The 13,641-nt window shown below is 36.4% G+C and overlaps 1 protein-coding gene across 1 annotated transcript in view; it reads right to left on the minus strand.

Annotated features, from left to right (window-relative positions):
* LOC100536595 (uncharacterized) overlaps window positions 1-13,295 on the minus strand; it is a 30,779-nt gene extending 17,484 nt beyond the window's left edge. The window contains exons 1-3 of the mRNA XM_087264108.1: window positions 13,246-13,295; window positions 6,465-6,630; window positions 1-839 (exon numbers count right to left, since the gene is read on the minus strand). The exon at window positions 1-839 is cut by the window's left edge and continues 592 nt beyond it. Of these exons, the coding sequence (XP_087120234.1) occupies window positions 1-839; window positions 6,465-6,630 (1,005 nt within the window). The 5' untranslated portion in view covers window positions 13,246-13,295. The remainder of the gene's footprint in view (window positions 840-6,464; window positions 6,631-13,245) is intronic.
* Window positions 13,296-13,641: the final 346 nt, after the last annotated feature.

The following is a 13,641-nucleotide window of genomic DNA, read 5'->3' on the forward strand; positions in this document are numbered from 1 at the left end:
TAAAACACTAGGATCTAACAGCTCCTCAAACACAGTCTCGCAACAATAGTCGAGAGAACTAAGGTGTTCACATAAACTAAATGTGTGCTGTTCGCTACTGGAAGCGAGCTGCTGGTTTTCCCAGCACTCCTGCAAATCGCATTTTAGTTGATACTCTTTGCCCCACGTTTTTCTCTGAACATGCACGGGTACTGAAAAGCCATTGCCGCTCTTCTGGACAGCATACACTCCGTTGAACATGTCAATGCACACGCCGTACAAATTTGACTGATTCGAAACATCTTGATTGTGATCGGAGTGTTTCCTTTGAATGTGTATGTTCAGGTTCTTCTTTAGCATCACCGCTGAACAGTGCGGACATGTAGTCCTTTTACGATCCACGACAGAATCCAACGGAAACTGTGAAGGTGTTGAATCGCACAATTCAGGAGTGGACGTGCATGGAGTAGATACAGATGATATCTCTGGTGCAGAAGTGCACAGAGACGATACAGACGCTATGGAAATGCATGGAGAAGATACGGAAGCCGTCTCAGATGTAGAAGTGCACGGAGCAGATACAGATGCTATAGAAATGCATGGAGCAGATCCTGCCGATATCTCTGGTGTAGAAGTGCATGGAGCCAGAGCTGTTGTGGACGGGGAGGATTGTGGAGCTGGTGTATTTGATGGCTTTGCAAGCACTGGGTTTGAAAGACGAGGAGGTCTATTTTGTGCTGTTAAGCACAGCTGCAGGTGAGTCTGCATTGCATGTCGTCTGAGAACGGTTTTGCTGCAGCAGGGGCAGTGGAAATGAGAATCCGATCTGCAATGCAGATGACACTTGCATATCTTTTTATCTGGAAATTAGAAACAAAATGCAAATCAGCCAAAAAGATACGTCATTTAAACAAAACAGTTAAGATTTGACAAAGATTAAGGCCTCGTTTACACTAGTGCGTTTTAGTTTTAAAACGGCGTTTTAGAATGAAAACGATCCGCGTCCACACTCGCGTTTACCCAGCGTTTCTGAACTGCTCTCCGTCCACACCAAAACGCTGAAAACGCACATCACGTGACCACGCTCACACTCTCTTTGGCAAGCGCTGCAGCCCATCTACCCAGATGAGAGCTCTGCTAGTCGGACTTCTCATCAAGCATCTCCCGCTGGATCTAATCTCACTATATTTTATTAAACGGGATATTTCATTCATCTTGTTGTCTTTATCTAACGACATATTCCCTGACTTTGGTCATTGGAATCTATTACTTGTTCTCGTAACGTGTTTTGGCTGAGCGCAAAGATAAGTTAATGATTAATGTAAGCACGTACATTCTGTATATTGACTGATCGCTTGCCTTTATTTCCTATAATGTATAAACTTATTGTATGTTATACTTTTATAATGGCCATTATCGATTATTAAAACTGATATTCAGCAAAAGAGAGGGTGTGTTTCGTATTTTCACTGAAATTGAAAGGAGACAGTTGTTATCGGCTCCGTTTTGTTATAAATATCCACACAGTGAAGATGACGCTCATATATGCAGCACAACGCCTCAACATTTCTGCTGTCTGTTTAGTTGCTAATATTAAAATGAAAATAGGCAGTTCCTTATATCATGTGTACATTTTATTGTTGAGAAAGTGAAACAGTGTAGCCAGGGTGATGTGAATGAAGTTATAAAGTACACTGTTCTCTTTGAAGATTTATCCGTGTCCTCGGTATAGTCTGCTTTTCCATATCAAACTGAGAAGAGTAGCCCTGATCAAACTTGCGAAGTCTGAACTTACACGAAGAAGATGCAGGACTGAACTGTGTGTTAGGCTACTTAATATTGAGGAAAAGCCCCAATCAGAGAGGCGAATGTCGGCAGCCCCGCCTCCGTTTTCGGATGTCTCCGTTTTCCATCATCCACACTGAGACGGAGCAGCAGCGTTTCAGAGTGAAAACGGCTTCTCCAGCGTTTTCGAAACGCTCCGTTTTCGGCGCTCGAGAACTCCGGCGTAGTGTGGACGATTGGCGTAACCGTAGCAAAACTTATGCGTTTTCAAACTAAAACGCATTAGTGTAAACAGGGCCTAAATGGCATTAGCAGTGGTGGACAGTAGCTGAGTAATGCAACATGACAGATACTGTTAGATAACTGATGAGTGAAGGCATTTTGACTGGAGTTGTTCTCTCTGAAAGGATCACTTCAAATAGTGAGTTGTTGACTGGAGACTCACCTTGAATGGATTATTTAAATGTGTGAGTTGTAGGGCTGTAACGATACACCAAACCCACGATTCGATTCGTATCACGATTTTTGACCCACGATTTGATTCGTATCACGATTTTTTTTTCGTGTGGGGTGGGGAAAAAAAGATTTTTAAAACTATTTTTTATTAAATAAAATTATATCATTTTTGTTTTTTTTTTTGTAACAAAATACTTTTGAAAAACCAAACCGAACTAAACTCCAAGATGGTTCAAGCATGTTAAAAATTCTTTTTCAATCAAGTTCTCTTACATAGAAAAAGTAAATTAAATGGCTACTAGGGATGCTCATTTCGGTTAATTTTGCTAACAGACAACCGCCGCTCATTAATCGGTTATTAACGGTTAACTGGTCAGATTACTATTAATTTTATATTAAACAAATTGACGTGTCTATTTTGTGTCTGACACATTAAATATTGCATTTTAAAATAGGCTACTGATTTATTTATAAATGCTGGCATATTAATAACAGAACAGAACAACAGAGCATCTTCACGCACCTGCAGTGTTTAGCACAGAAGAGCAGAATAATCTAAATAAAATGAATAAAATAAATAGGACTGCCCTAAATTATTTTCATTTAAATAATTAATTTATATTACAAAACGAAAATACTGACTGATTCTTTTTAATAACCGGGATAGGCTGTTTTTTTCCAATCATGTTTTTTCTTCCGTCAAATAAAAATAGCAGACTTCCTCAAATTGCCCACTCCACGGAAAATATGCATTTATTTAATGCCCCGCTGTTATTATTATAATAACAAAACCTTTTACATTTTAATAGAAATCATTATTTTAAAGAATAAGTCCTGATGGTTTCCTCTCTCTCCCTCGCGGTTCAAGTGCGCGTGCTGCGTGATGAAAAGACAACAACAACGCGCGCATATGTAGACTTTTTGTAAACAGTTTTGTTGTTTAAATATGCTATAGCATTAATGTGCATACATGCTTTATAAGCCGAAAACAAGGCGCATCTCACTGCCTTTATGTTGACAAGGAAAAAAGAAGAGAAGAGCGCGGTCCTCTTATGAAACGACTGAATCAGCTGGGTATCGATTGTGCAGAAGTGTTGCTGTCTGTGTTGTTACAATTTTAATATTTAATAATATTGTGATATACAGGATTTGTACATTCATACAGCTCTGGATAACTTAAAACAGCGATTAGACCTTCAGAGCGGCATTATGCGTCCTGAAGTAAAGCGAAACGGCTATAAACTCCAGCAAGATAGAGTGATTATATGCAGAGTCATATACCTTTATCTATAAATAAAGTATAACTATAGAAACTGTGTTCATCTTAACTGAAAGCTTCGTCCTGTTTCCTGGCCTCACGCATCGCGCACCTGTCAGTCAGCACGTAACGTTAACTCTCAAAGGTTCAAACAGAAAGCGCACAGCAAGGTTACAGAAAAGTTTCCTCTGCAGAGGAGTCGGGGCATCTGGTGAACGCCCATCCCTCTCTGCGCAGCCACATTAACAACAATGCTTTGACAGCACTGGCAATGTTTCTGCCGTTGTCTGTTGTCAAGAGGGGTTAAGTTGGTTTTGTTTTTGATATTCCTGACACATTCAGACAGTCCCTTACTAAGAGCTCTGTGCGAGCTCTCCCGGTTAAACGCTAATTGCGAGGGCTTAAACGGAGCAGTGCTCGTAATGTCGAGCGGGAAAAAAGTGTTTCCTCATGTTCTTCTTCAACTAGCTCAACTTTTGCAGGCACGCGTGACGTTATTGGAAAGGTAGTCACGGGGTGTGTCGATTCTCCCTTATCACACCGCGACACAGGATCGTAGATCTGAGTGTCGCGATTTCGATTTTATATCGTGTATCGTTACAGCCCTAGTGAGTTGCTTACTGGAGACCAGTGTTGTAAAGAGTACTGAAAAATTACTCAAGTACCATTACTTGCCTAAAAATGTAATGCGAGTAGAGTAAAAGTATCTGTTGTAAATATTACTCAAAGTATGAGTAAAAAGTAGCCCTTTCAAAAGTACTCAAGAGTAGTGAGTATTAGGTTGTAAAAAGCTGATGCATTTACATGTAATCTGTGAATGGGTGTAAACGTAAAATTCTGTAGTGCATTTAGTTATTGTCCAGCAGGCACACACCGTCATAAGACATTCATATTAGGTTAGATTTAGGTTGTGATGTCTGGTGACCAAAATTAAATGTCTAGCCAGCGTCTTAGGCCAGCGTTATTTTGATGTCCAATAATAACGTCAAATGACGTTGATATTTAGTCGATTTTACGTTGTTAGAAAGTAACCAAAATCCAACGTTGAGCCAACATCTTAAACCAAAGTCATATTGATGTCAAACGCTGATATTTATTCGTCAGATATGGCAACCAAAATCCAAAGTCCATGATAGTCTAACGATAAATGTCATAGTGGTAACGTCCACACAACATCAAGCTGTAACATCATTAGACGTTGATATATGAATGGTTATAAATTGGATGTCGGAAATTGACGTTGGCCTGACATTGAGTTCTGACGTCAGCCTGATTTTTATTCAAAATCAAATTCAAAACCGCCCAATCTGGCAACACTACTCATCAGCGACTTGCATCTAAACAGTCTCTGGGTCAATGCATGTAAAGATTTCCTTGGACACTTTTAATGCTTCCAAACAGTTTGCTGAAATGTCTTGAGGTAGTTCGTTATGATGTGATTTACCTTCTATGTGCGATCTGATCGGACAGGAATCGCAGGACTGATTTCTCTAATCCCCATAGACAAGAAACAAAGTAGTGACTGCAGGTTGAAGGAAAGTAGGAGGAAAAGTACTGATACTGCACTAAAAATGTACTCAAGGGAAAGTAAAACTAGACATTTTTAAAACTACTTATTAAAGTACAATTCCTGAGAAAAAAACTACGTAGTTACAGTCATTTGAGTATTTGTGATTAGTTACTTTACACCACAGCTGGAGACTCTCTCTGATGGATCATTTTAATAGGAGAGTTGTTTACTAAAGACTCTCTCTGATGGATCATTTTAATAGGAGAGTTGTTTACTAAAGACTCTCTCTGATGGATCATTTTAACAGGAGAGTTGTTTACTAAAGACTCTCTCTGATGGATCATTTGAATCAGTGAGTTGATATTGGAAATAGTGATATTTTACATTTCATTATTAATATTTTGACTGCTAGACTTTAAGAAAACCATAAAATTCTGAGCAGTTCATTTGCTTCACTGTATTTATCAGTGCTTGTGATTTGGTTTGTTATATTATTTAGATGTGCTAAACTACAAAAATCATCACATCAATCAAAAATTTTGATTTTTTTTTATCCAAAAAGAGCTGCTTAAAATCACTATATGTAGTGCAGAAAAACAAACACAGCTGTGTAATTCTTTTCCAGTAAGGTGCAGTCCTAGAGCAAACATCTTCAGTATTAAAGGGGATCTATTATGCCCCATTTAACAAGATGTAAATCCCGATAGAAAATCTTGCATCTTGCAAATATTGCATCATGCATTGACCTAGAGACTGTTTAGATCAGTGGTGGGCAAACTATTTAGACCCGAGGACCACATCAAGTTTTGCAAACCAAGTGAAGGGCCACATGTCAAATCCTTCAAGAAATAACTTTTATTTATAGTGGCAGTATGCATAAAAAATGTAATATCCGACAGAAACATGTCAAATTAACACAAAACAGATTTTTTAAATAGTTATTATTGAGTCTCAGGTGTCATCCTAATTGTGTGCCGTTTTGGTGACTGTCGCTTTAAATTCAAATGAGATTGTGCTCTTTTCAAAAGAGGGTGGAGCTATAAACGCATATGCATCACCATAATGCCAAAACAGGACTAACGTTAACAGTGAAAACTCAAAATATCAAGTGTCTCAAAAGTGGAAGGCTGCTTCTCACTCAGGGCTGTTTATGCTAATGAGGGAGATATGGTCACTAATGGGCGGGGCTTTCCCCTTCATGACATGTACAAATGGAGAATTTCAATTAAAGTGTTTCTGCAGACGGTTTTTATCAAGTCTGATTATAAAATATTAATTTTTACCATTAGAAGCTGGCTTTAATCACACATTGTTGTGCCTTTACACTTTACAAAAGTGATTTTCATCATAATAGGTCCCCTTTAAACCCCCAAAACAACTGAACAGATAGACAGATCGGATGAGTTTGGTCTAGTGAGAAATGAGAGAAAGATTGTGTGTTGGAGAGTAAATCTGAAATGATTTTAAAACACTTACCTTGGAAATTGATGGCATTTTTTAGATGGACTTCCCAATGAAACTGAACTTTCTTTTGCGACATTGGCTTCAGTGAAGGGCACAAGGGGCAGTGATACAACGTGCAACAAGTTGTGCACTTTGGTATCAGGTACTGCACACCTGTTATCACTATTGAGTGATGCATCTGTAAGCATAAAATGAATAATCAAAAATGAAAATCATTCGGATATAACATTTGTAGGCCTTGCATCTCTTGACCTAGAACCATTGATAACATAAAAATGACTTAACGACGAAATGTTTTATGACACCTAAACAACACTTATATAAAGCAGGGGGTCCGTTCTTCGTACCTCGCTTAAATGATCTAAGATGATTTGGCAGATCCTGGATCTGTTAATCTTGATAACTGATCTCTCGCTAATTTGGTTCTTCAAACAAGTTCGTAAATCAGATTAGAATGTCTGGATAAACTGATCTGAGATCGCTGCATGTGTTGTGAAGGACAGATCTATCCATCCTCGAAATCATGATCAGCAATGCAACGATTGGCTGACGGCACAGCAGCGTAATGACATCATCTGATTAATATTCAATTATCCATGTGAGCAAAATTACATCAAATTAGACGGCTTGTTAAATATGACACGCAATAACCTTCCACATTTGTTGTGAGCTGCAGGCTTTACACTTTCATGTGTCAAGAGTATTCATCATGTATTTTCAATGCAAATCAATGCATTTAGTTCTACATTTAGAAAAGATTTTCTTTATTATAGTGGCCGTTTTTTAATCGGTGTAAAGAATAACTGGTTGTTTACAAAAGCAGTTTCATATTGGTAAAGGCGTCTGCAACTTTTGTGAAGCATCAAATCACCGGCATATTAACTATCAAAACATGTTTATGATTGCATAAATGTATTATTGCTTTAAAAAAAAGTCACATATTCTGCATTTCTATTATACACAATTTGTACTAAAGCGATCTAAAAAGTTCATACCAATAAGTTTTCTCTTTGCACCACCAGGTGGCAGTCTTTATACTTTCATTTCGAGGGTGCAGATTGCATTCGTTTTATTAATATGTATAACTTAATTTATTTTATTAATGACTATAACTTTATATATATAGTTAAAAAAATATGTACCATTTTCCCAAGTGTATCTAACTACTACTGTAAGAAAATATCAGAATTGGGAACATACTTTCTGTATTATCTTTGCTTGAACTGAGCCGATCTAATCCTGTTTATATGAATTGAACCTGCTCCCGATCAGGTTTGACCAAGCAGAACTGTTGCTATGACAACAACTCTCGGATCAGCTTTGAAGAACGAAACGATCCTGGATCGTGTCAAATCGTCAACATCCAAATCCAGCTAACTGAGTAATCCACGTACGAAGAACAGACCCCAGGTCACCTAAAAACTGCCTTGATAGTTTTCAAAACAACAGCACAAAGCACTCCAATGGTGTCTGGCTGCAGACTTGCACATGCACGCTCAGACATGCACTTTTTTAAACAAAGTAAATACAAAATTATGCAACAATATTGTTGTATATTATTACACAATATACACAACATAGAGCTGAAGTCAGAAATATTAGCTTTTACAATCCTTTGCTTCAATAAGATGCCCTGGGGCCTGTTTCAGTAAGGAGGTTCAACCAACTCAGCGTTTAAACTTGAAATCTGAGTTGATTTACCGAGAGATTAAAACCTCTGTGTCTTCTGTTTCAGAACAGCTGATCTGAGTAAGGTCAATCAACTTTGAGTAGCCCAAAGCTGTGGTCACATTAGAGTTTGAGCATGCGATATTCTGTCGTGCAGCGTTGCGAAAGGGGCGGGATTAAACAAGATTATTAGACATTTAAAAAAGCGAGCGATTGCTCCATGTTTTAAATTTCTGTCCAGAGAGGTCATCTTTTGATCCTCAATTGGTCTCACGCACTCAAGTGATGCGATTTTACAGGTCAGAGTTCACCAAGCTTGAACTTTGCACAGCAGGGACTTGATGCATGACCCTGCATTTCCGGTCTGACGCATTCGCATGTGTATGAATGGAAGTCTATAGGAGGAAAAGCCCAGTGTGACCGCAGCTTTAAGCGTGCACACCGTGACTACACCCTCACTATAAAAAGGCATTTTCAATTAGCGCACATATTACGAGTGACCATGGTAACATCTAAAAAAAAGAAATCAGCATTTCTTTCTCCAGCTGAACTTGATGTGCTCATGCAAAGTTTTAGCAAATATGAGCGTATATTTTAAAAAGCAACACCACTGCATCAGTGAAACAGACAGTTAGCGTGGAAAAACAGCTGCTTAAGTTAATGCATAGTTTTACATCTAAAGTGTTTAATTATAATAAAATAAGTAATGTTATGTGGCGTTTATAAAAAAAATTACACATGTTCCCACTTTTATACACGTTGTTCAGTTGTAATAGATTAAACACCACTGCATCAGTGAAACAGAGACATATCTGAGAAACAGCTGCTCAAGTTAATGCGCAAGTTTACATATAAAATATTTAATTATAATAAAAAAATGTAATGTGTGCCATTTTTTTACTTTTCACTTGAAAAAGTGTGGAATTGGCCGTACTTTTAGAGTTATTTCAGATTTAATTGCATTCAAATACATAAAATAGGCTACTGCATAGTTTCTACAACAAATTTGACAAAAAAAGAATGCAGATAACCTTTCTTTATTTATGTGCATCTCCAAAATGTGCATAAAAATAGGTGGGTGGAAACGTAAGGCTAAGAAATACTGATTATCTTTAAAAAACAGGACGAGACCGACAGAAACTCAGAGTTTAGAGAATAAAACCTGTTCCTGACCAGGTTAGGTTCACAGAGTAATTTACCACAGTAACTGACTCTGAGTAAAAGTTACCTCTCTTTCAGAAACAGGCTTGACTTACCCTGCTTTCTCCAGTTTAACAAACCTGCCATTTTGAAACAGAAAAACCAGAGTCTCTCCCATTTCAGGGTTAAAATACTCTGAGTTTTCACTTAACCTCCTTTCTGAAATGGAGCCCTGTTGTGAATCTAAACGTAGATACTATTAGATACTATTGGGGTTGTTTTTACCATCAAATAAACAAATTAATTAAGATAGTTCCTCACTAATTTACAACTTCTGTGTTTGTTGACGCCTTTGTTTCAATAAGATGCCCTGTCGTGAATCTAGGGTTGTAACGGTATGAATTTTTTACGGTATGATAATCGTCTAAAACAATACCACGGTTTGACGGTTTCGCGGTATACGGTATGTTACAAATGTTACAAAATAATAGAACAGTGAAGCAAATTTGACTTTCTCCAAATGATATATTTTTAGTTACTATAAACAACACCACTTACAATGAACAAATAAAAAAATAAGAAAATAATAAATAATGTGTCAAAGTCCAAATAAAGTCCAAATAAACATGGTGCAAATCCTCAGTAAAAAAATAGATATAAATATTTACTATACTATAAATAGTTACATAACGAAACTAGATTCAATATGGAACATCCTTATGTTTTATGTGCCAGCATGGATATGGTTGTCTGTGGATATGGATTTGGATATGGTTGTATGCAATGCAGACAAACAGCTGCACCTTCATTTGTGTCTTTTGAAAACAGCAAGAGCAGCAGTTCGTCTTTGCTGTGTCACTGTTTTGTCATGTTTCTGTGCTGCTGTGCATGCAAAAGTACTTAGTATGAGAATTATTTCATGCAAAACTTTTTTTTTTTGCGTTTTATTTAGCCGCGCATAAATGTATGCCTATCTCTCATTCCGTGTTGTTCAAAAAGCTCAGTGTTGGTCCACAAACAAAAGCGAAACCTATGCTTATTGGTTGTGATATAGCGAGTTTGAACCAATCTGGGCATGGAGGAGGGACATTGCATCAATGTATCATGTCTGGTTTGTCCGGAGACACAGTGACGAGCGTTTCTTTGTCAAATCAGCGTGGTCAAATTTTGATGACGTAACCGCACTGATTCCGGAGCCGAATGTACTGTGATACAGCACTGGAAAGCTGGTTGTTCTTTATGACAATCTTTGAATTGTATGAATCGGATCAGCGGATCAAAAGTTATTAAACATTTAAAAGCTATACATATTTTAGCCGCGGGCGGCTGTCTTGGTCTTTAAGGGTTAAAACCGTTGATATGCAATTGTTCATGGTATGATAATCGTGCACGTTCAAATCGTGGTAAACCGTCATACCGGTATATTGTTACAACCCTACGTGAATTTAAAGGTAAACATGTCTTACAAAACCCTGTCTCATACTCACACGTTTATCAGGGTCAAAAATAAAATAAAAATAATAATTAACAATAATACTGTAAATATAAAAATAAATCAATGATGATAATAAAAGCTAGACATAATCTTAATGCAAAGAATTTATAAACCATTTAAATATCATCTTTAAACAAATGAAATCTTCAATATCTAACAGGCTTAGTGATCAACACAACAATAAGTGCAGTGTTTTGATGGGATGCGGTTATACTGTAATTCTTGTGGTTTTGTGGCTGTTGGTTGCAGTATGGTTCTTTAATTGTGTTAGTAAAGCAACAAGGCTGATTTCTTATATAAACGAATAAAACTTAAATATTAATCTATTATTTTGGGCAGGTTTTGGGCTGGAAAATGTGAGCTATATCTTGATACACTGTCTGAGATTGCATGTCTAAGACTGCGTGTCCCAGCTTGCATATTGAAGTCTGCATTTAGATACTATTGGGGTTGTTTTGACCATTGAATAAACAAATTAATTAAAATAGTTCTTCGCTAATTTACAACTTCTGTGTTTGTTGACGCCTTTGTTTCAATAAGGTGCCCTGTTGTGAATCTAAAGGTAAACATGTCTTACAAAACCCTGTCTCATACTCATACGTTTATCAGGGTCAAAAATAAAGTAAAATAATAATAATAACTAATAATAATACTGTAAATATAAATACAAATAGATAATAATAATAATAATAATAGCTAAATATAATCTTAATAAATTTAATCATCATCTTTTAAACAAATTAAATCTTCAATATCTAACAGGCAGTGTAATCAACACAACAATACATGCAGTGTTATGATGAGATCCGTTTGGTGTTGGTTGCTGTATGGTTTATAAATTGTGACAGTTAAAGCAACTAGGCTGATTTCTCATATAAATTAATAAAACTTAAATATTAATCTAACACTTTGGGCAGGTTTTGGGCTGGAAAATGTGAGCTATGTCTGGCAACACTGTCTCAGATTGCATGTCTAAGACTTCGTGTCCTAGCTTGCATATTGAAGTCTGCATTTAGATACTATTGGGGTTGTTTTGACCATCAAATAAACAAATTAATTAAGATAGTTCCTTGCTAATTTACAACTTCTGTGTTTGTTGACGCCTTTGTTTCAATAAAGTGCCCTGTCGTGAATCTAAAGGTAAACATGTCTTACAAAACCCTGTCTCATACTCACACGTTTATCAGGGTCAAAAATAAAGTAAAATAATAATAATAACTAATAATAATACTGTAAATATAAATACAAATAGATAATAATAATAATAGCGAGATATAATCTTAATAAATTTAATCATCATCTTTTAAACAAATTAAATCTTTAATATCTAACAGGCAGTGTAATCAACACAACAATAAGTGCAGTGTTATGATGAGATCCGTTTGGTGTTGGTTGCTGTATGGTTTATAAATTGTGACAGTTAAAGCAACTAGGCTGATTTCTCATATAAATTAATAAAACTTAAATATTAATCTAACACTTTGGGCAGGTTTTGGGCTGGAAAATGTGAGCTATGTCTGGCAACAATGTCTCAGATTGCATGTCTAAGACTTCGTGTCCCAGCTTGCATATTGAAGTCTGCATTTAGATACTATTGGGGTTGTTTTGACCATTGAATGAACAAATTAATTAAAATAGTTCTTCGCTAATTTACAACTTCTGTGTTTGTTGACGCCTTTGTTTCAATAAGGTGCCCTGTTGTGAATCTAAAGGTAAACATGTCTTACAAAACCCTGTCTCATACTCACACGTTTATCAGGGTCAAAAATAAAGTAAAATAATAATAATAACTAATAATAATACTGTAAATATAAATACAAATAGATAATAATAATAATAATAGCTAGATATAATCTTAATAAATTTAATCATCATCTTTTAAACAAATTAAATCTTCAATATCTAACAGGCAGTGTAATCAACACAACAATAAGTGCAGTGTTATGATGAGATCCGTTTGGTGTTGGTTGCTGTATGGTTTATAAATTGTGACAGTTAAAGCATCTAGGCTGATTTCTCATATAAATTAATAAAACTTAAATATTAATCTAACACTTTGGGCAGGTTTTGGGCTGGAAAATGTGAGCTATGTCTGGCAACACTGTCTCAGATTGCATGTCTAAGACTGCGTGTCTCAGCTTGCATATGGACGTCTGCAGTTACACACTATTGGGGGAGTTTTCACCGTCGAATAAACAAACGAAATAAGATAGTTCCTCGTTAATTTACCACGTTAAAACATGTAACTAACTGCCAAATATTTGTTATAACAGACAGATATTGAGATGGTGCTAAATAACGCTGTGTATTAGATCAAAACAACACTTCTTATCAATGAAGTGGATGTACAACAATTCCTAGAGGTCGCGTTGCCGTTTAGTTTAAAGCAAGTGGATCATATTAAGAGGATACATCAGATAAACATCAACAACATTCAACTAATATTTTAAATATATACTTTTATTGTATATATTGACTGTATATACTTACAGTGCGGGCGGTGTGAGCTTGCACTGGAAGCGTCTTATTTTTTTCCTTTTTCTTCTTCCTGCATATTTCGATGGCGGTTGGCTTACAGGCTCAAGTCAGCATTAGCGCCACGTGCTGGTTAGGAGTGTAGGCAAAGATCACTAAAACATTTTATTTATCACTTTCTAGCATTTATTACATCTGAATTCTTTGATATAAATTAGTCGTTTTAATATATAGTATTTAAAAAATATGAATAGTCTTTTTTGACCCTTGTGCACTGTTCAAATGATCTACCCTTTGTTTATGTTAGTGGTGACAGTGTCCACTGAGTTAAACTGCTGTAAAAATGCATCAGATTCATTCATTCATTTTCTTTTCTGCTTAGTCCCTTTATTAATCTAGGGTTGCCGCAGC

Source organism: Danio rerio, chromosome 8 (assembly GCF_052040795.2).
Source record: "Danio rerio strain M-AB ecotype USA chromosome 8, GRCz13ab, whole genome shotgun sequence".
NCBI lineage: Eukaryota > Metazoa > Chordata > Actinopteri > Cypriniformes > Danionidae > Danio > Danio rerio.